The sequence below is a fragment of the Battus philenor genome, unplaced genomic scaffold (genome assembly GCF_028537555.1).
Source record: "Battus philenor isolate CCGP_79_NKW_IND1 unplaced genomic scaffold, ilBatPhil1.0.hap1 SCAF_3, whole genome shotgun sequence".
NCBI lineage: Eukaryota > Metazoa > Arthropoda > Insecta > Lepidoptera > Papilionidae > Battus > Battus philenor.
In genome coordinates, this window is record NW_027181693.1 from 11869372 (window position 1) to 11893257 (window position 23886).

A 23886-nucleotide genomic window follows, 5' to 3' on the forward strand; every position below is an offset into this window, starting at 1 on the left:
TTGCGCAATTTTAAAAATGAAAATTTCTTCTCGTTGCGAAATTGATCGAAACGTTAAATATTTAAAATACTTTCATCTGTTTACAAACAGTAATAAAATTTAAACCGTTCTAAATTATTTTCATGTCAGGTAAGAAATTATAGGAATGGGAGATAAAGTAAAACACTAATGTAAAATAAATAAAACTGAAAGTTATGCAATTAAGTATAAATTGTAATAAAATGTGAAATTAAATAGGTATATTAATTTGGAATATTAAATATTATAAATAAGATTGAAATGACCTGTCTCATAAATACGATAAATATAAATATACATAAATACGAAAGCGGGAGACCCCAACTATCTTTATATATATATATACTAGCTGATCCCGCAAACGTTGTTTTGCAAAAAAAAATTTAATTAACAAATAAAAAATAACGGTTTATCGTAGAGGGGTAAAAATTTAGGGTTGTATGTATTTTTGTATGCTGTATGATAAATAAATAAAAAATAAAAATTCGTCAAAAAATTAAAAAAAAAAATTTAAGGGTGAACAACCCTTATCACTTAAGGATATGGAAAATAGATAGTAGCCGATTCTCAGACCTGCAGAATACGAATATAAAATTTGGTAAAAATCGGTCGAGCCGTTTCGGAGGAGTTCATGTTCGAACACCGTGACACGAGAATTTTATATATTAGAAGATATATATATATATGGTTATCTTTACTTTCAAAATCTAAATTAATTTATTGAATAAAAACAGGATTTTTTTTGTTTAACAATAATCATATATTACATCTTTCTTCATTTACACTTATAAATATTTACTGAAATAATTAATAAAATTTACGAAGATAGGGGTAGGTAGGCAACAAATAGCAGTTTGCGAGTTTGTATTATAATATTATCGAAAAAAAGCGCTATACAAACCGAATGTGATATTCATTAGTGTCACCAACACGACATTATTTATATTTGACTCACCAGCCCGGCATTTGATTTGGCACACTGGAAATCTTAATTTTATATAAACACAATTGTTTTAATTAATGTATAATACATACACAAGCAAAAGCAATGGTAGCTCAGCGGTAGAGGACTGAGACCTGCGATCGTAGGTCGCATGTTCGATTCCCGGGATACGTTATATAATACACTTTGTGCATTTATTATACACGATTGCCATTGCTCACAAACAAATTTCTAGACGATGGGCAGCAGCGTTCTGTACGTACCATAATACTACACTGCGATCACCAAGCGTGGCGATTGTGATGTATCACCCATAGATATCTTTGTGGGGTGGGGAGGCCTAGACCGTAGGCGTCTATGTGCGGAAACGGCGACGACATGGCGATGGATTGACGAACGGTTTCCGTTGTTAGCTTGGTCACTGCTGCCTCCAAAGATTTGTGGTTTTCTTGACGCGACTCAATATTTGGGTGACGCTTAGAGCAGGCCATGTCATCTAGCACAGACTACAATTTATAGTCCAAAGGGTTTAAGTCCGGGCTAGCCTAAGGCTAATCATCAGCCTTTATGAAGTCTGGAACAATATGCTCACGCCAAATTTGAGTAGTGCGCGCCTTATGACCCGGGGCAGAATCCTGTTGGAATGTCCACACTTTGTTTTTACACAAGATGTTGTTGAGAGGTTTAACTACCGCTCCTAACACCGTATCTTGACACACTTTAGCAGAAGTTTTCACTCCTTGCTCGCAAAAATGGAGTTTCGTAACCCTTTGGTAGGAGTCACCCCACCAAACCATGACGTATGCTGGATGATTGCCTCGCTGAACTTTTGCCACTACCTCGGAAGCTTCCATAGAGCTGTGTGCACACACTCGATCATTTTGTTTGTTGTAGTGCCCCTCGATTGCGAAATTTTTTTCATCTGTAAAGAGAATATTTCTGTTTTTCGTCTGCGTATCGAAATAACATCTATTTTGATCTTTCGACTCCATTTTGTTTTAGTGCCTGATTTAAGGTATGTCTTGTGTATCTCCGGTAAGCCCCTAGACCTAAGTCTTGTTTGATAATCCGAGAAAGTGTCCCCGGCGGGGTTCTCTTCTCTCTGGAAGGAATTTTCTGCTTCCTTTTCGGTTTTTGACGAATTCTGGCCTTGATTGCATTAACGGCCTGGTTTATTTAAATAAACCGCAGTCGGCGGGATCTGTCACGGTCATCAACAGACATGGTTTCAGTGTACCTTTAGTATCAAAAATATCGGCTGGCTCGTTACCTACATTGTACAGTGCAATTACTGCAATCCTATACTCTTTAGTGCTACACTCCATTTTCAAAAATTTTTTTTTAAAAAAGACAGTAATGGCGGGAAAGAAGTCTTTTTCTTTATCGTAGAAGCTAAAGTGCGAAATCAGAAATGTTTACATAAACAGCCAGTAACAAAATTTATGGCTAGACTAGGTATACAAGAGTAGCCCAGGAATTTTAATAATTTATAGGGTTAAAAAAATAACTTAATGTATTTACAACATTTATTCTAGAATTAATTTATGTGAAAATATTGGAATTTTGTCTATGTTGCCCTGCGGTTGCCGAGTAACATCTCTTCATTGTGTAATCAATGCTCATGATAGCGTTTTTAACATCGTATACTGACGCACTGATATTTTCAAATGTACGGGCCAATCGATCCACTGCCATAGCCTGTAAGAATATTTGAAAAAAAAATTAACTATGGCAATCACACAACACAAATACGCGCTTTATTACTTGTTAAAACACAGCGGGAAAGAATGCGAAGCATTATGTAATAAACGTGTACGTCATAATCGTAAATAATCTCAACAGAGGTTTGCAGATTTTTTTTTGTAGACCAAAATTTACTTTGCTCTGGTAGATCTCATCACACTTCAAACATATTCCCAAAACTCGAAAACAAAAGCTAAAATTAGCTTTAACTAAAAAAATTAATAATATAAATTTCGTTCCAAATTAATAAGTACACACAATACAATTTAAACCTCATTGGAACGTGACGGCTTGTTGTGACTCGTAATTATTGCGGTGTGATATGCAGTATTGTTTTTATCTATTTTGTCATTGTTTGACTTTAAATCATTAATTGTTCTTAGTGAGATAGTTATAACGTAACAATTGCAACTAATTTTATATTTCTAAGTTTCTAAGTTTGTACTTTCTTACTGCCTTTTGTTACTGTTTATCTCCAATAAAGTAATTAAGTAAATAATTTTCAGTGCCGTTGAGTTAAATATCAGCCTACATTGATTAGCGAAATCAAGCCAACGTTTTAATTCTTCATAATCAGATAAATTTCGTTAGCTTACAAATTGTGAAAACGCATTCACGCCAACGAAGAGCCCTGTCGATTCTTTCGTGGACCCCTGAGGATGCACCTAGACCACATTTAGAACCAATAATCTATTATGTATACTAAGAAAACACCAGCAAAGGATTCACATTTCTATTATAAGCTAGAATTGTCTGTGGGGAAGTATTCATGATTGGCACAAACTTCCTTTGGCTAGACAGAGTAAATACTAATTATAAAGGAGTAATGAACTAAGAATGCTCTTACACGACGCACTGTGAGATATTTTATACATTAATTTTAAGTGAAAAAGCTGATTGTTCCTATAACAAAGTGGATTAATCTCTACTTAACTTGTGATTTAGTCGTACTTGCATTGATTAATGTTTTATCTCTGAAATACATCGAAAAATCAAAGAACAAAGATATTGGAATCGCTTTACCGTCAACCGAAAAAAACGACGATTGAAACTAAATACTTAAATTGTTGCTCACGTTATACAAATAATAGTCATGTGTAAACGCATCTTTACATTTCTATAGAACTGTTGACCACACGATAATTTATCTCTTTCGCTTGCCTACAAGAGTGCGGTTAAAATGGCCATAAATCTAATATGTCCGGCGAAGTATACTTTATATTTATGAAAATAAAGAACTAACTTTGGCAATTGTTTAACATATAAAACGGAAACTAAAAATTTTAATTAACCTCAGCAAGTATTCCGCAAAAGTATATATTAAAATTAGAATATTTAATTAAAGAGTTTCCTGTACTATTCTCAGCCAAACGTAAAAAGATATTGCATTAGTTTTGTTAACATTTACTAACATGTCTATACTGCTTTTTATTGTACAGATTTTAAAGAAACTGATTACCTGCTTATGGGAAGCATCGGCTATTCGTTCGAGTGCTTTCGAATTATTAAGAGTTGCTTCTGCCATTTGAGTCAACGCGGAGGCCTGTTGGTCCATTACTTCCACCTGTAAATAAATTTAAATATTTTTCCAACAATAAATATCGCGCAAACAAGTTATTAGATATAGATAAAAAATACCATACCACTTCGTATTTTAGATATATTCAAATTCTAAAGTTTATTGCATTAACTTAATATTATTTATTGTTAGTTACTATAAAATGATTTTTTTATTAAATTGAACTATTGCTGTATGAAAATTATTTGAAATTTTAACAATGATTATTTGTAAGTTTTACAATATTTTGATAACTATCAAAACATTGTTATTTTATTTAAAATTCTTTAAAATCACAGTGAGGAACAGTAAAGACAACAATATCTATATCCCATACAAACCACAGAGATTAAGTTAAATCACTTGTCTGTAGCTGTTACATATTTTGGAACAATCATAACTAAAAATGGGTGTTAAATTATAATCAGACAAACAATATTATACAGATATTATGTATATAGAAGTCTTCCAGTGTAGAAAACAAAAAGTTTATTTTTGTGGATAATCATTATATTTAATAAGACAATAAAATAATAAAGTAATCACTACGAGATATCGTTTATTTATGTATTTTATTTATTAGGATAGATATCAGATATTAGGTCTGCAAAATACCAAAAACTTTTTATTACAGTCTTCAAAGATTAAACTAAATGGGAGAGTAGTGGTAAGCCAGTGGCAGAGCACTGCGATTGGAATCGTAAGTCGTCGATTCGATTTCCGCTTACTATTTTGACTGTTTTGCCATTAACTCTTATTATTCTTTCTGTTTGACTTTAGATTCGCAATTTGCGTCCGGTGCGCCTGGCTAACGAAATAACACCCTGTCCTTTTTGTGTCTAGCAAATTAATATTAGAGTTCACATTTAGATGAAATGTTTTACAAACATTCATTGTAGAAGCAAAGGTTACGAAAGTACTATTTTTATGAAAAAAAAATACAATTTTTAACATTTCAATAACTGATATTTTACTTTGACAGTTAGAGGAAATACTTATATATATATACACATTTATATACACACATATATATACGGACATATATATAAAGATGCTATATATATATTCATATCATTTATTGTCTACTTTGAATAAAGAGAGAGCTGTGGGAGGCTAGCAGTAGAGGACTGCCACTGCTCACAAACAAGTTTTCAAAATATGGGCACGTGTCCTCTATTTACTTTAATACCACATTGCCATCGCCAACCCATTTGAAAAACATGTCGATAAGGGCACATACTATATCTCTGGATCTTTAGGGAGGCATAGGCCTTGCAGTGGGCTTCTATGGGTTTAAACGACGACGATGAAACATAATACAAAAAAATAACGACAAATTTTTTAAGGTATATTTTTTATTGTTAGTTAAGACCACTTACTAATTTCTCCATTATTCCTATGTGTCGCTCATCTGTTTCTGTAGAATTAAGCCTGTTTGCATTGGCAGAAAATCCAAGATCATCATCGTCTTTTTTGAATATGTTCTCTAATGATTCATTGTCATCGCCATTGCATACTTCTTGCTTAACTGAATTTTTTCTTTCTGTTAAGAAATATTAATCTTATTAAAATAATTAAAATAACATATTTTATCAACAACAATATGATATTATTAACTATAACAAGCTATAGTGGATTATTTGTAAGTATGCTTTTATAACACTGCATTCTACAGTACAGTAAGTTAGAAAAACAGTATATAGTATATATCATGTCGTAATATTTTTCTATTTATAAGTTTCAAAAGGATACTGAAAAATCTTAGGATATTTTGGATACTTTTGTCAGGTGATACACAGAGTGCCCAATAAACCAACATCATATTATACATATACAGTAAAAGCCTATAATTCCTATATTTCAGGTATCCTACCTGTTAAAAATGTAAAATAGATCTTATTCCAACTAAGCCTAAAGTATGTTGTTAAATGAAATCGCCGAGGACTTTTACATAAGCCACCTTCGCCGCGACCGGTGTTTTTGAGCATGTAAATGAGCAGAATAAAAGCAACCTTGTTGCACAACAAATAAAGTATATTTTTGTAAGAAATTTGTCACAGCAAAATGCCATAAAAACATAAAAGAATCATGCTGTAAAAAACTGTGGCATGCAGACAATAAAAAAGAATCTGTGCAAATTCAAACTTTGACTGCATGCATATATAGCCGAAATCGCTATTGGAATACAACAAGATTGGATCAAACAGATAGAATCCAGTGACGTTTAGTAATTGCTTGAATGGCAAGATGAAGATTTCAGTGAAACCAACTTAGAAGAAATGTTAAATTCACAGCCCATTGAAGAAGAGGCTTCAACAAGCACTGAAAATGTGACATTTAATCTGAAAAACCTCAGTGAAGGTGAATGTACTTTACGATTTATTTATGAACTAAGGATCAATCCTTCTATGGAATGAAGGCTTATTTTTAAGATGCAAATTGCTAAAGTGACTGCTGTGTATCAGTCTGAAAAACTGCCAAAAAAAGAAAAAAATACTATATTCATCAGCCATTGTTTAAGTCTTAAGATAATTAATCAAAATGTTCAAAAACTTCTATTAAATAGATTTTTAATAGACTCGTTTTTTTTTATTTTGTTAGTCTAGGAACATATCCCTCATAATCCCATATAAATTACCATTCCTTATTCACAGTTCCATTATTTGTGGGATATTTATAGAACATATACTCTGCAAATAAAGAACTTTTACTGTATATTTTTTGGATGGTAATATTTTTTTTAAATAATTTTCGCGGTTTGCCACTTACCCTGTATCATCTAATTTTGGCTTGATATTATTTTAGCAGACATTAGGTTTATCACTTTGTGTTAACTAATCTTGAAAAATATTATAGTAACAAAAATAAAAAACTTACTATTTGTATGTTTGCTATTAGGGGTAAGATCTAGAATTCTTAGCTCCAATATGCTTAAAGTATCATTTGACCTGCCTTCAGCAATCTGTTTTTGCTTCATAGTTATACTTCGCCTCTTGTCTGACCAGAACTGGAAGTTGGTGACAGATATTCTCTCAAATTTGTTACCTCAAATTGAGTTGCAAGAGGTAACTATCCACATTTTATGGAACCTTACAAGAATCTTAATATAAATTATATATAAAGACATTAGCTACAAAATCACATAAGGTTAATTTTTAAATTGGCATAGCACCATTTTATGATGATAAACAATATACTTGTAACATTTAACCTGTTTTTAAACCATTAATAATTTAACAGCACTATATGTTAACTTCTCACTTTGAAATATATGGTGATATGTTCCCTCCATATCACACCATAAAATATCTGCCTAAATAAACTTGAAATGGTTTATTAATTAGGTTTCATAATCCAATGTTATGTCAAAGCTTAGGCACTCTAGTGAGACCTAAATCTTGGTGAATGAAAGGAAGGTTACACATATTCTTGATTTTATCCAATAGACACACACTGCAATGCATGGGCCTTACCCAAAGAGCAACACAATGACCAGACTTGCGCCGCCTGCATTTCTCACAACCCTTCTATGTTGTTGATCCACCTACTACCCCCGCCATGTCTATTGGCTTGTTTTCGCCACTCGAAAACCATTAAACCCACTACCTAAACATAAACCTGTGCAGTATGACCTGCAGTTTTTTCATAACAAGTAATGAAAAAAATAATCTAAATCATATTAGTCTAAATCATATTAGATATTATAAGTGTAATTTTAGTATGAGAAATATTAGAAAAATGCTTTCTATAACCCATACAAGATTTTTTCTAACAAACCATAAGCAAAATATTTTATAAAAATAATTTACCTTGATCCAACCTTTCATTGACTTTCTAGCACCTTCTAGATCATTAAGGGCGTTAGACAATTCCATCCACAATGTTTTAAATCTTTCGTGACTTGTACTATCCTTATGTTTACGGTGAGCTAAATCTGAATGTTTCTCCATGAACTCTACGATAGCTTTCAATTGTGTAAACGAAGGTCTAGAAACCTGAAACAATGTTAATTACTATGGTGTTAAACAAATAATAATATTTTAAACAACTTATTACATATGCTGCAATGATCAATTTAATCTTGTTCTTTGTGCAGCTTGAGTAAACCGCAAGTGGTTTATGATATATTATAGATGTTTTGTAACATATACAAGGTGACCATTATACTTAGTTTTGCAAAACAAGTAATATAAATTATCTGTATTAATTATTGTACTAACTCGGCTTGTATTTTCCGAAATATCAACATCATCTAGAATGTCACTCATTTTTAATACAAATTTTAATTGCAAACAGAAAGTAATAATACTTCGCTACATGCAAAATCAAAATGTATAACTTCCACCAAAAACAATCACATAATCCAATTTTAAATTAACGAAACTAATTTTAATATTAACTCAATAAAAAAATAAATATCTGTTATTCTTAATTTTGTTATAATAGTTTAAATTAAAATTGAATAAGACCAACAAACATCACAGAGTCCGAGTAATTTCATAGACAATATGTTTTTTTAATTTGACAGCAATAATGATAAACTTAATCGTAATTATTTTATCAAATTACTTAACGTTTTCCAACTTTTATTGTGATTACTAGGAGATATTTATGAGGATTAAAGTTTATAAGAATTTTAAATTTACAATTAAAACTATAGGGGATAAGGAAATATATATGATAAAATATATATGTAACACGCATTACGTTAAAAATTTATAAAATAATTGTATAATAACTTTCTTTGATACAACCATCAGTTTACTAATCTTTTCAGTATTTATGAAATACACTTTTCATCCTTAAATAGACGTTTATTGTTAAAAAAAAGTACACTTAACGTTTAGCCTGTGACAGATCAACTATTTAAAGCTATATACATATAAAAATGTATATACTCTGTGACTTTATATCACTTATTTTGTATCCGTACGGAAGAATTGAAGAAACCTTTGATACTTATTCGTCAGGAAAAGAAAATCTTTTGATTGAATATTCAAAAAGTAATTATTTCTGTAAGAGATACATTTGTAACTATGTAGTGAGATGTTGAGTAGTGTAAAATTTCATATCATAAAGGTCAGTGTTAATGTGATGATGTCTCAATTGACAATAATATTCAGCTGATTCTTGTTTACTAAGGAACGTTGTAGTTATGTATTCCTTTGAAGGAGATTTTAGGCGAAAGCCCCAACAAAATTTAGCCGGTGCCAGTGCTCAACGCAAAACCGACCGTGATGCTTTAATACTACAATCACAACAGCAAAGGCAGAAAAGGGAGGTTAGTTCATTTTTAGCATGTTCTAGAGTGAATCTTCTTATTGTATTAATTCTAATTCCTTAACATGAACTCCAACACATAAATATTACCAGGCGTTACAGTCAGCATTTATTTAATGCAGCATTTATAACTAAATTAGTATGTTATAATGCCAATGACAAAGCATATTTTAAAATAAAAGCTATTATTGGTGTTATTAAGTACATAAAAAATTGTTTATTTATTGGAGCTAACACAGAATCCAATCATAAGAAAATTTTGTGAACAAGCTATTTACATTGTGTATAAAATATTAAATTTTACCTGTGTAATTACTTCACCTATTTAATATTATAACTATAAAACATGTTTAATATTTCAAAATGTAATTATAAAAAAAACAAATCTCCCGAATGTCTGTCCTCTATGAGGTTTAATTTTTTTACATTTGGTATAATTTTATAATGGGTTAATTTTGTTTCTTGTTGTAGGAACATCGAAGACGGCTCAACAGTACAATAAAAATTCAAGCTTTTGTGAGAAGCTATCTAACAAGAAAGCATTGTAAACAAAGCGCGAGAGAGCAATTTGATAGCATTTTCCCTAAAGTTAGTGCAGATAACCAAGTTTTACTTTCAACATTAGTTGCCAAAATATTATTCTTTTATGATGACCAAAAAGATTGTAACAGATTGGTAAGTATTGTTTTATATTAATTGATGTTTCATTAGCAGTGATGGATTCTCAATAACAGTTTATGAGAGGGAAAGATGATGATATTATCTACCGTTAGACAATAAAAATAGACACCATCTCATGCAATAAAATGTACATACTGGACAATCATAATTGATGTAATAAATAGTTATAAAGCAATGGGAACCCAAAGATTATTTACAATTTTATGTACAAGACATTTTCAAATTTTTTACTAAAATAACAGATGTTCAAATAATGTATTTGAAATACACAATAAAATAGATATATTACATAATATTATATTTTCAGGTTTCTATATCACAGTTATTGTTAAAGCAATGGCAAAAAGTATTTCAAAGTGGTGGTTCTTCCGTTCAGATAAGGCGGTTACTAGCATTACATCTTCGCTTACTTAAGGATGATTCAGAGGTAAACCGTTTAAATACATTTTCAATTATATCTTGTCATTGTCTAGCATTAGTATACCACTTCCTTATTTCTGCTAAGCTAAATATATGAGCTCTCTTTACATAAAACATTACTTTTATTGACTAAAAACCACTTTTGCTCTAACAAGGTTTATTTAGACACAAAAAATAGTATTTGAAGTTTCTTGTGCTCTAGAAATATTCCAAAATTTTTTAGAAAGTATGTATTTATGTTGTGAAGTATCATTCAATTTTATGGTCTACTTGTGTAGTCCTAGATAGACCATACAACTGACATGTAGAAACAACAAATTTGCTTATATATAATTAACAGCATTGACAGATGTTATAATCTCTGGTGGACAAACTGTGAAATACAGGTATTTTCTTAAAAGAACATAGAATTTAAATGAAAATGTAGAATAAGTGTTTTCAACAGGTCCCAATGGCTGTTCCATTAAGAATGTTAGAAGTTTTTACTTCTGCACAGTCCGCAGCGTTATCTATGAGCTATGAAGAAGCTATAAGTAACATTGGAAGCACATTTTTATACTTGATAAAGAGAGGTAAATCTAAATTTGAATGCAAATTTTATGAAAAAACTATATGCAAGTTATGTAATTTTTTCATAAATTGATCAATAGTTGTATCATGGTCGTTTTAACCCATAGATGGCCACTGTAAGGCATAGGTCTTTCCCAAAGATATCTATGGTGGATATACCATAATCATCATGCTAGGCGGGTGGGTTGGCAAATATCCATCATTTAGAAACTTCTTTGTGCACAGTGGCAATTCTAGGTAATTAATCTAGGTAATTAAAGTGTGAATTACATATACATCCCGGGAATTAAACTGCAACCTATGACTGCAAGTCTAAGTCCTCTACTGGACTATGAATATTCAATTGTTATATAAATGCTCTTAATTTTCCCACAAAACTTTGCTTAGCTGTATCAAGAACGATACTTAGATTACCTTCAGAAAAGCTCCACAGTAAAAAAATTTCAACACTGCTAAATTGTGCTGTTTAATGATAAAATATATCTTTAGATCATAAATTGCCTTTGTGTGGGTTATAATTAAAATTGTTAAAGGTTAGACATATTGTATAAGTAATTTTAAGTATTTTCGTTATTATCTTTCTTTACTGTAGTTCTAATTATTGTGAATAGATATAGAATGTGAAAATGTGAAAGAAGGTTATATTATCATTTTATAATAATACATAAAGTCCTCTGTTGTCGTATTGTGTCTTAATGGGTTGGTTTCCGCAATAAAGGGACAAAATTTGCTTTGGAGGAATCCATTATTATTAAATAAATAAATTATTATTTGTTCAGACGATGTATTAGGTGATTTCAAATATTTAGCAGCTAAAGTGAAGTGTTCTAATTAAGAACCTTCTTCAGGTCTTAATGATAATATGAAAAAAAATAATCATCCGACATGGTAAATTGATTCTCCAGCTATGTTCTTACTAAAAAATTTCGAGATTGTATTTAATTATAATCAATAGATTAACACCACAAAAACCACTATTTTACAGTCTTATTTTAAAGAATAATACATAAAAGCACTGCCTGTATCGTAAATAATAGTTACTGAAAAAATTACAGGCTATTTTAAGGATCTTCGGAATTTAATGTGTCAAAGAACACCACCTCTCTATGGACCTTCACCAAATCCACCAACTCCATTATGTGGTGCTTTGTTAGATTTAATACAGAGACCAATAAATTTGACTATGCAAGTCAATACTACAGAATATGAGTGAGTAGTTTAAAGACAATTTACTATATATATAAATCTCAATAAATGTCATTTATATATCATTTTAAACATATTTATTTGCAGAGATACAGTTATGACAGAATTCACGTCTGCATTTCTCTGCAACCCATATCCGGAACCAGTGGAAATGTATATACTACCAACATTAGCACATGATTGCAATAAGCAGTTTCCATTCTTAGCTTTCTTACGATGCTTGCGAGATGAGAGCAAGTTTTCTAGTGGGAAGTTAAACAATGATTCATGGTTGTTACATTCTGTATTGTCTCTTGAACCACCTGGTTTTGGTAAGTTAAACATTTGTAAAAGAAATTTTTTTTTTGGCAGTACTATTTTTCAAAATGTTACATATTTTATCTTTTTCAATTTTATTTACAATACCAATATCACATAGATTTTCTTTATAATTATTAATGGATCCTAAATTATACAGGATGTTTTGCTATATGTGTAAAAGCTTAGGAAGGGAGAATGTACAGCTGATTTGCTGTCAATTAATATAAAGTACACCTATCCAAAAATCATTTTTTTTCAGAAATAATAAATAACGTAATAAAATAAAGAAAGCGTTTTTAAATTTCAGATTGCTATATTAAAATACTTATTCTTTCCTATCTGTCCCTGCAGATAAATTTTTGGCCTGTCACATTGTTCTTTAAAAAACGCTTAAATTGAACCTTTTTGAAATTGATCACGGTGATTGGAAATATTTACAAACCTTAAGTTTTTTTACTGACTAACGAGTTATTTGAGTTTTAAATTTTTTGAACCTATATCCAGCACCTTGGGTACAGTGCTCTATGTAAATAATACATAATGAGCTAACATTTTCTAGGTAAAGATCTTCGCAATGCAGAAAATACAAGAATGCCTAGTAATCCTATTGTTTTGGAATACTTAAAAGTTTTGGCTAAATTGACTGAAAATGTTTGTAACAAACAAATAACTTATGAATATGAGGACTCTTTATATAGTCAAGAAACAGCTGCGGACAAAGATGATGACAGTGATAGTGAGGTGGAACCAAATCCAACTTCCGTGAGAGAACAAACTCTTCTCACCAAATGTATAGAGATGTTAAATGAGGCGGACAGCTGCGTCATGATGACCTGTTCACAGATCAATGACAATGAGCTCAGCGAAGAATTTCTAGAGTTTATATCAAAGATTTGTCATAATTTACTTTTGAGTCATAAAATGGCTCTTCATAAGTACAGGTGAGGATTTCTTTGATCTATTTGAAATTAATCATAATGGCAGTATTTTTAGATAGTAATATTTTAACTAAATATTAAATACATTAATTAATTTACATAAAGAGTTTATATGGATGTTAAAAAACTAAGCCAGTATTGATATGAAGTATAGTTACATACTGCTATTAAAACTATAACAGCTTTACGAAGCCGAAATTAGCCGATTGTCTCTTTCCAAAGGTCGATGTGCAATACTTATCGTCGGGTACTGTAGATGTTAATTCACGTAAATTTCAATATTTACAAGATAGACAATCTACTGCTGTTCATGTTTAGTATTATGAATTGTTTTTACTTTAGACTGCTGTACACATTGGCTTTTAAGCCAGTGTTTGTACGTGGCTTGTGGCGTTGGTTAAGTGGAATGAGCCAAGCATCGTCATTCGGTGGTCCTGACACCCCCCTACTGGCAGTGCTCTCTCGCGGAGTTGGAGCGCAGGGTGTTGATCGCCTGTTGGCACCGCTGGCTGTCTTCTGTACACTCTTCACGCTACTGATCGGAACCCTGCATGACACCGAGTTTTTCAGGGATACTGGAGAAGACGATAAGTTGAGCTGTGAGTATGTTTTATAACAGATGTAGCAATAGTTTTAAAATAAGTATTTTTGTAATGATCTCACATTTAACCCCATTTTACGGGTGGAATTTCGTAAAATCCGTTCTTAGCTAACCTCTACTTATCAAAAGGATTCCTACCAAAATATTTAAGCTTTATGATTTCAGAGATATATGTGGACATAAATTTGTGAAAGCGATTGCAAAAAAACACCCTGGTCATATTTGTAGCGAGTTTTAAATTGTTGTTATAGGGGAGCTGAACTTAATTTTAATTTATCATATCTATATATTTATTGGTTTTCTTTGTTCGAAATACAAAGGAGTCAAATGATTATAAGTGGATAGTAACATGAATAAATAAATCAAAACAATCAATTTACTTTGACTTAATAGCTGATAAGTTTTATTTAGTTAATAATAAAATGTTAACTGTGTTTAAAATCTCTAAAAGGTACATTTGTTGATAAAAAAAATCGATTTGTTCCAGTGAGCGTAGCGGGGACATCGAGTGCTCGTACTCACGCGTTCGAATTTTCTGAGCTTGGTGGTCTATGTCGCGCTTTGAGGCAGCTGTGCCTGGGCTTGCTGGAGTTGGCCGTGCCAGACACGAGGCCGGCGCGCACGCCCTACATGCACCCTCAGCAGTCCGCGCATACCCCTGCGTGGACGCATCTATTTAAGGTACAATATTCCTTGTTTAAAATGTGTAGTGATTAATCAAACTTAAGAGAGTACCAAGGTCACCTAAAGAGCAATGAAGAGAATCAGAAATAAGGAGATTGACAGGAGAACCAGGGTCAACAACGTAGTTCGAAGAATTGATCGTTTGAAGGAAGAAATGGACGGGGCACAATACATGTGCAACCGATAGCCGTTGGGGCCGCGGGCGTGGGTAGGCCCCCCACTAGGCGGACCGGTGATATGGTTAAGGTCGCGGGAAGCCGACATAATATACTAAAATATATGTATGTAAAGTTTTTTTATATATGTTTTTGAGTGGGCCTCTATCAGTTGATATATATATACGATTGGGAGTTTTGTGAAATATAATTTGTGTCAGGTGTGCACGCAACTGCTGCGAGCACTGTACGCGCGTGACGAGCGGCTGCGGTTCAGCGCGGGTACTGCGTGGGCAGGCGAGCGCGACCACGACGCCGTGGAGGTTGCCACGCTCGTAGCCTTCGCACGTGCTCGCTCGAGGCAGAACGCACCCCTGGTGGACGCGGCGCGCGCCATCAGTAACGGTACCGATCATTGATATTTTCTCAACTTGTAATAATTATTGTACTAGGCTACTGGATAACTTGTTTAATAATATCTCTTTTAATTTTTTTTACAGAAGAAGGACCTCCACTGACTGTCAAAGAATTGAGGATGCTCACTATATTGAAGGAGATTCCTTTTGTCATGTCCTTCTCAACTAGAGTGTTAATATTTCAAACTTTGCTGTTAAGGTAAATATACATTTATAAGAAGGAAGTTTTTTGTTATAATAACATAATAAGGAAAGTAATTGTATTAATACACAGTTATATTTCAACATACCACTTACTGTAAATCCTGTACAAATAGTGTGCTTGATCAAATACATGTCATATATTTTATTTTGGAATAACTCAACCCTTTTATTAGTCCTATGGGTAACTTTATGAAATTTAATATCATTTTACATAATATTAAAGTGTACTCGTATTATTATATTTCAAAATTTCTCTTAGACATTCTATAACTTGACAAGTGATCTATCAACTTAAAAAACCTTTTTTATGTTATATGCCCTAATACTCTGTTCTGATCTTTAAGAAAAAGTGAAACGCGCATAAAATTCTAAAAATTATAATTGTTGTTTATATTGTCGTTTTAAAATTGCATTAGTCAGTATCTATCCACCAATTTTTTTTCTATTGTAATGCGACAGGGCAATAACTTCTGGCAGTACAAAGTCTGTAGGGAGCTATTTATAAATAAAGATGTAGAACACAAAAGCTATAATCACTAAAACTCCAAGTGTTTTTTTTAAATTTTTTAATACATATTTAATTAATACATATCTAAATTAATTTTTTCAGAGAGAAGAGTGCTAATTGGTTTGAACTGTCCAACTTCAACGAAGGCCCATCAATCAACATTAATGTTCGTCGGACACATCTATATGAAGATGCCTTCGAGAAACTCAGTCCTGATAATGGTAATTATATTGATTAGTAGTTTGTTTTCATAGCTACTAATCCAGAATTTAGTCTATTTTAAAATAAATTATATCTCAAGTACATGCAAGGAGGCAGAAGTTGATACGTGTTTAGCAACACTGACATCTGTTCTTCAAACAATAGAGTCGCTAATACTCCATACCTGTTACATTTAATAATACCATGCCTCCTCCAGAATTTTATTATTAATCATAAAGTACTTAAACTTGACCTTGATCATTGTTACTTACAGAACCTAACCTTAAATTGACGATGCGGGTGCAATTTATTAATCAAGTGGGTGCTGATGAAGCTGGGGTTGACGGCGGCGGAGTATTCAGAGAATTCTTATCGGAACTTCTTAAGTTAGTATCACACACACTATTATAACATCCAAATAACTTACAATAATTCTTTTTTTCACCAATTATTTATTATTGCAGCCTGTATTTATTCATGTAAACAAAATTATTATACTAGGTATTCTGACAGCTGCCAGATACAATTATTGACCTCATAGACTGAAAAAAATGTGATGATATTTTATTCAATGTTAATGAGAGTTTTAATGATATCTGTAGTCCACAATATTTTTATATGTTTATTATTACTCACCTGTTTTTAGTTTTAACCGATATTAAATGTTAGACGTGTAGTAGAGACGGTGTTTTAATTTTCATAGTGATTTATAATTAATTGAGGTTGTCTATTATTTTCAGCGCGATTTTTTCATTTTCTCCCCTAAAGTACTAAAAATTAATTTTACATTAAAACAAAAATATAAGCCGAATAAGTGAAGCTGTTCTCGAGTTTAGCGCTCGCAACACATTTTCTATATATTCAGAAACAAGCTGGCAATAATTTTAATGATATGAATTAATTTTTTACCGTTAAATTTTTAATATAGTGTTTATAAAAACGTGTAATTAATAACGTTTTACTAAACATTAAGTAAATTTTAATAAAACTATCTTTTCTAATTCCAGATCAGCCTTTGATCCCAATAGAGGGTTATTCCGTTTAACAAAGGACAACATGTTATATCCTAATCCCGGAGTGCACTTATTGTATGACGACTTTCCAATGCACTACTATTTTGTCGGAAGAATGCTCGGGAAGGTACAGAATGTTTTTATTTTTTATTACTGATATAATCTTTCCCAAGTGCCGTTCACACTATGTTCTCTGTTTAATCCATCTACTTCGAGCTTTTATGTTTCAAGAGGTGAGCCCATTTTGAAAGAGGGCAATCGTCGTCCTATATGCGATCTTAACTCCAAGAGTTTCCTCCCCTATCTGCCTCATGGACCGACACATATCTCAATTGATTTACCGAACATTTCTTAATATTTTTTCTATTTAATTATTTATACTTTATTGTACATCAAAATAATAATAACATCTAAAAGAAAATGAAGGAAAAAAATAGATAGTAACTAAAAATTAAACAATTTATGCAGAGATGGTACAACAAGCGTTTTTGTCGCTCGAGAGACATGAAGGAAAGGGCAGTTGAGAGTGTATATAATCAAAGCAAAAAATTAATACAGATCTCAAAATAAATTACACTTAGTATACATAGACATACATATATAAAGTCATTGAATGTAAAATACTTACCTCAAGTTCATAGTTCACTTTTTTTTATTCTTACTATAAAATTTTTGCAGGCTTTATATGAGAGCTTGTTAGTAGAACTACCGTTGGCGGAGTTTTTCCTTAGCAAGTTGTGTTCGTCGAGGGAGCCGGACGTGCACGCGCTAGCGTCGCTGGATCCCGCGTTGTACCGCGGCCTACTGCTGTTGCGGGCCCACCGCCGGCAGGACGTCCCAGACCTGGGCTTGGACTTCACGGTAGTCAGCGATGAATTGGGCGAGCAGAGGGTAAGCAAGTTGTTTATGTCCTACGAGCTGCGTTTTATTTTTATAAATTTAAATCTATCTCTATTTAACATTTTTTTATTTTTAGTATGTCGATGAGATAGATAAACATTTATTTTACACCAAAATTAAAGACTAAAAAGACTACACCAGAATAGAACATGACGAAAAGACTGATAATTAATTAAAATATGTCTGTGGGTATGATGGGTAGTTTTTAAACAGTGAAATATATTTGACTGATTTTATTGTTTAAATAAAAAAAAAGTACAAATGGCTAAGTGTAGTAAGTAAGTAGTGTTACTACACTTGCACTTTTTCCTATCTCTATGAAATATTACATCACAAAAGCTAAACCCTGAAACTGTAACTTTTTTAATAATTAAATTTAAATCAATTAATCAAAATGAAAAAAAAAACATTCAGATTTCTCAGGGTTTCTTAAATATTCTGTGACATCTGTAATTGTAGTATTTTAACGATGATCATGACGTTTTCTTGGACTCCCACTTCTCCCTCTGTGTCATCTCTTGTCACAACCGATACGGATTTGCCACTATGATATATGTCTTGATAATAAATAAAAAATATATTTTTTCTTGTCGCTTATTATACAACACTCACATAATGAGATTATACTTTCATTGTAATGCTTTGTTTTATATTTTCTATTTTATTACATCGTCACACGCCTTTTTTATTGACATCACATGTTTGACAGCTTGGTAACTCATATGTTAATTTACTCTGTGATTAGTGTTGTGGCATGCATTTTTTTTTCATTTTTCTCTTTATAAGAAATAATAATTAGCCGAATTTACCGAACCATTCTCGTATTTGTTCTGAGCTATGTTTTTAGTGATTATTTTTATTTTTTAAAAATTTATATTAGTAAGTTTTTTTTTATTATTTAAAATTCCATTCAATTGTTTCAGATAGAGGAACTGAAGCCGGGTGGAGCTAATATTCCAGTTACGGCTGAAAATAGGATAGAATACATTCACCTCGTGGCTGATTACAAACTTAACAGGTACTGGTCATTCGTAAATAATATGGCTTCTGTATTTGTCGCTATTAGTGTGGAAGACGTGCTAACTATATTGATACCGAAACTACTGTCCCGCGGCTTTGGAAAGCGCGGATGAGGAAAGACAAGCATGCGTCGCGGTACAGCGGTTTTGGTAGAACTAGTAGAGTTTCTATGACAAAAAATAATTCTTATCAATCGTAATCAGATTGTAAACTATACATATTTAGCTAACTAATACAAATAAAAGGCAAATGGCAAAGCTACGTGAACCAGAAGAGTAGTTCATAATGTTTTAACTGAAATACCGTACTTATGAAATCACTGTCTGGTCTTACTGCAGATTTCATTATTTTAATATTTACTAATCAATTATATTTTTTTTACTTTTTATGAGAATAACATTGAATTAAAGTTATTATTAATGCATGAAATGTATTTGGTTATGAATGCAGGCAGATTAGATCACAATGCAACGCATTCAAACGCGGCCTGACGTCGGTAATCAACGCGGAGTGGCTGCGGATGTTCTCCTGCCGGGAGCTGCAGCTGCTGATATCTGGGGCGGAGGTGCCGATCGATATTGAGGATCTGAAGCGAAATACACACTACACCGGTGAGTTACTTTATTTTAACAGCACATAGACAAACCTATCAAAATATTTTTCATCATATCAGCCGATACACGCCCTCTGTGAGGTAAAGACAAGCCCTCCAAAAATGGCCCCGATGACTGGCTGGTTGCGCTGCCCGCAACCAGCGAGTTCCCGTGACCTTACCTAAGTCGTCGGTCTACCTAGTGGGGGGCCTATTCACACCGCATCTACTGGCTCGTGGTCTCGAGAATTTTTCGGCTACAATGGCTGCCACGATTCCGCTGCGTCTACGCTTTGGAATGACCGGATCCACAGAACCAGGTGAACAAGACAGCCGAACGGGATTATTATAGATAGAGGACAAATCAGCTCGAAGGCGACGTCGTCGTCGAGAATGTTGTTCCTCTACCAGAAAAGTGAGTCTTCGGAGTCCGGGGTTTTTAGTGTGAGGGGCCTAAGCTCCCACTAGCTTTTGTGACTCGTGAAACGGACGAAGGATTGACGTAGTCTCGAACCATCGTAATAGCACCACGAAGGTTTCACGGATAGCGTGACCAACGCATACCCTGGGTGGTGTCATCCAGAATGTACACCATGAGGGTTTGAGAAAAAAAGTAATGTATTTTGTTTGTTGTTCATAAATTGAAATTACCATAAAATAAAATTACCGGAGTACCTCACGCACAGAGAACTGTCCTCCCCCGAAAGACGGATAATTGAAAACCAAGTAGATTTCTCCCAAAACCAATAAAAGCGGTAAAAGACCTTGACTTCCGTTCACAGGTCGAGTCCCGTCCAGTTGCACATGGTCACACGTGTTAAAGAAAAAAATTATGAACAATCCTGTTATACTAGTACCAAAATATTCGAAACATTTAACATGTAGCAACACTTAATACGCTACCGCAGTACTATTAATTACGTCCCTGACAGAGGATATGTCCATTTATTAAAGTCAAGCAATAAAAATGTTTGACATGCGGTATTTTTCCCATAGGTGGATTTAGTGCAACTCATCCAACGGTGCTGTGCTTCTGGAAGGTGGTGGAAAATTTCACAGACGATCAGAGGCGACAACTTCTAAAATTCGTTACCAGTTGTTCCCGACCGCCTCTGTTGGGTTTTAAGGTACTTCAGTGATTCTATTGTTTCCGTACTGATTAAGTTAGTATTTTAAATGGAAAATATTATTTGTTGGATTTATAAATATAGTAGAAATTTATATTGAGAACTATATATTTTGTGCAATAAAAATTATTTAAAAAATATGATGTACAACATATAAGACTGCGTAAATGATTCCTTGAAATATAAAATTTTTATAATTTTTACCAAGCGCATTTTAAAGAATTATTAATATGGAAAAAAGATATTTGTGTCATTATTTCAGCCAAATAACGTCCACTGTTGGACATAGGACTTTACAGATTTTCAGTACGACCGGTTGGAGGCGTTCTGCATCCAGCATCTTATCTTTCTACTTTGTTTGTAGATGATTTATTCTGCGCTTAACGGTTCGTGATCTCTTCTCCAGAACATTAAACTAGAGAAAATAGTATGCAGCAGTAAAATGTGAATATCAACAGTAACTTCAAGTACAGAAATGATAATAGATCATGGGTTATAAAAACTGTATTCACCAAACATCGTGACGAAATCAATTACATTAGAAGAATACCTTCAATAGGCTTTGAAAGAGCTGTAACATCTTTTAAAATACCTTTATTCGATTAGGCATTTACACACATACCTTTGAATCATCAACTATTTTAACATTATAAATAGTAAGGTACCACCGACTCGGAATGCTGATCTAAAGACAGAAGCAGGCCAGGAACTGGACAGTTGCTCTTTTTAAAATGAAATTTAAAAAGATTTCATGTATTATAATATATATCTAGTCAGTTTGAATCATGCACTTTAGTATCATTCTGGATATTGTCTGTGACAGGATCTGATCCCTTCATTCTGCATCCAATCCGCGGGCGCGACGGATCGGCTGCCGACCTCTTCCACGTGCATGAACCTGCTCAAGCTGCCAGAGTTCCACTCCGAGCAGGTGCTCGCCGAAAAACTGCTCTACGCGATTCAGGCGGGCGCGGGATTCGAACTAAGTTAATTTACGTGAGTTTTGCAACTTATACAAACTATCTATACTTTTACTACATTTATATTGTTGAAAGTTTAAAAAATATCATTGTACTAATTTTTAAGAGAATAATATGAAAATTACTGGTTTACATTCAAATTAAACCCTTTAGTATGAAGCGTTTACCTAACTTAATTAAAACTTTGTTTTCAGGTGCACAGGATATGTGGAAGCAAATAACCATACACTCATTTACTTAAAAAGAACATTTATTTTTTCACTTCCACTGTGCCGCAGACGTAAATCTCATTGTGATAAATGATAACGCTAATCTTTTATAGAAGCATTTTGTTATGTAAATAAATGTTATCTCGAATTGCTCTGTGTGATTTTATTTATAATGGTCATGGTAGCGAAAAAAAATTGATGATGTTCTTTAATTTATTGATGTAGTTAATGAATAGAAGAGATGTGTTATATCCTATGACAATGTTGACATTATTTTGTACTGTAGATAAAACAACTGTAGATTTGAAATATGTTTTTTTAAAAAAAGAACACTTAATATATCATACAAATGTATGCATGTTTTAGCTCATTGTGAAAAACAATTCAAATTTGTGTCAAATTCCAATTTGGTATTCATGTTATATGTACATAATAAAGTTGTCAAGCATCCAATTGTATTGTTTTTTATTAGTTAAGTCCAAGTATGTCTGTCCCTTTTTACCTAAAAATATTTTAAGCAAAATAAACTACTAAAGGGACAACTTAACAACTTCAGAAATTATTCCTCATTAAAATTTAACGATTTTAAAAAATCGTTATTTAAATTTATACCATCATAGCTCCAGCCAGAGACGTCCGCTGCAAGGCAAAAGCTTCCCCTAAAGATATCTATGGGGGGGATATACTATAATCGCCACTTGGCGAGGGGGGGGGGTTGTCATCCTTTGGAAACGTGTTTGTCAGCAGTGGCAATCGTACATAATTAATGCACAAAATATTGTATTCCGGAAATCGAACCCATGAACTTCGATTGCATGTCTGTCCTCTGCCACTGCACTTTTTTGCTAATTTTATACCATAGAAAAAAATCCAAAACATTACTAAAAACTTGAGCGATCAAAGTATGGAGGTTTCTTATCCTGTATCAACTATTCAAGGTTTATTATTATAATTTGGAGCATCTCTATCAAAAAAAAAAACTATCGAAATCAATTGATTTACGTGAAAGTTTTTTTAACTGTACTAAATAGTACTATTCTTATTTTTTCACGTACATTCTGTCGTTTTTTTAGCAAATTGGCGGGAACTTATAAATTACGTTTGCGCATGTATCATAATATATTTAACCGTGAAATTTTCGTTGTATGATTTTTTTGTCATTTTTTTGAGAAACAGCAACAAAATCACAACAGCCTTCAGTTAATTTTTGGTGATGAAAATTACTTAATCTCGTGCTAATACTATTTACTAACTTGTATAACGAGTTCAAACGTCTGCGTGAGGGATGACTTTCAACAGCTACTACTCAAACTAATATTTAAGTTGTACAGCCTATGATAGCCTGAAAGGGGAGCAGCAAATACAAGCAAGCTGGGTTTCCTTTAAGTCAAATTTAAAAAAAAATCATGGTCATAGGCGTCAGGAAACTGTGCAATATGGATACCTCATTTCTGTTACTAACAAGTGTCAAAACTTGGACCTTTTGGTATATCTAAAACCAAGAGACTAATACCATAGTAAGTGTTATAATTCTTGTCTTTATGTGTAATTTTTTATTTTTAAAATATATTTTGGTATTAGATGTTTCGCGAGACTACTTTATGCCTAAAGAAAAAATA

The 23886-nt window shown here is 32.6% G+C and overlaps 2 protein-coding genes across 2 annotated transcripts; one reads left to right on the forward strand and one right to left on the reverse strand.

The window, feature by feature from the left end:
- Nucleotides 1–2497: 2497 nt before the first annotated feature.
- Nucleotides 2498–8631, reverse strand: LOC137926985 (uncharacterized). Its single transcript, XM_068770749.1, has 6 exons — nt 8483–8631; nt 8072–8257; nt 7140–7269; nt 5642–5805; nt 4164–4268; nt 2498–2659 (listed from the first exon to the last, which is right to left on the reverse strand). Exons 1-6 carry the CDS (start codon nt 8528–8530, stop codon nt 2504–2506), a joined length of 789 nt encoding a protein of 262 aa, XP_068626850.1. The 5' UTR covers nt 8531–8631; the 3' UTR covers nt 2498–2503.
- A 566-nt stretch (nt 8632–9197) lies between these two features.
- LOC137926516 (ubiquitin-protein ligase E3C) lies at nt 9198–22632 on the forward strand. The gene is made up of 20 exons (XM_068770134.1): nt 9198–9543; nt 10014–10217; nt 10531–10650; nt 11089–11215; nt 12269–12422; nt 12507–12730; nt 13279–13660; nt 14000–14256; nt 14746–14939; nt 15319–15502; nt 15598–15712; nt 16328–16446; nt 16701–16812; nt 17434–17566; nt 18118–18330; nt 19263–19357; nt 19810–19970; nt 20948–21078; nt 21902–22074; nt 22253–22632. The coding sequence occupies exons 1-19, from the start codon at nt 9418–9420 to the stop codon at nt 22067–22069; spliced, it is 3219 nt and encodes a 1072-aa protein (XP_068626235.1). The 5' UTR covers nt 9198–9417; the 3' UTR covers nt 22070–22074; nt 22253–22632.
- The last annotated feature ends 1254 nt before the right edge of the window (nt 22633–23886 follow it).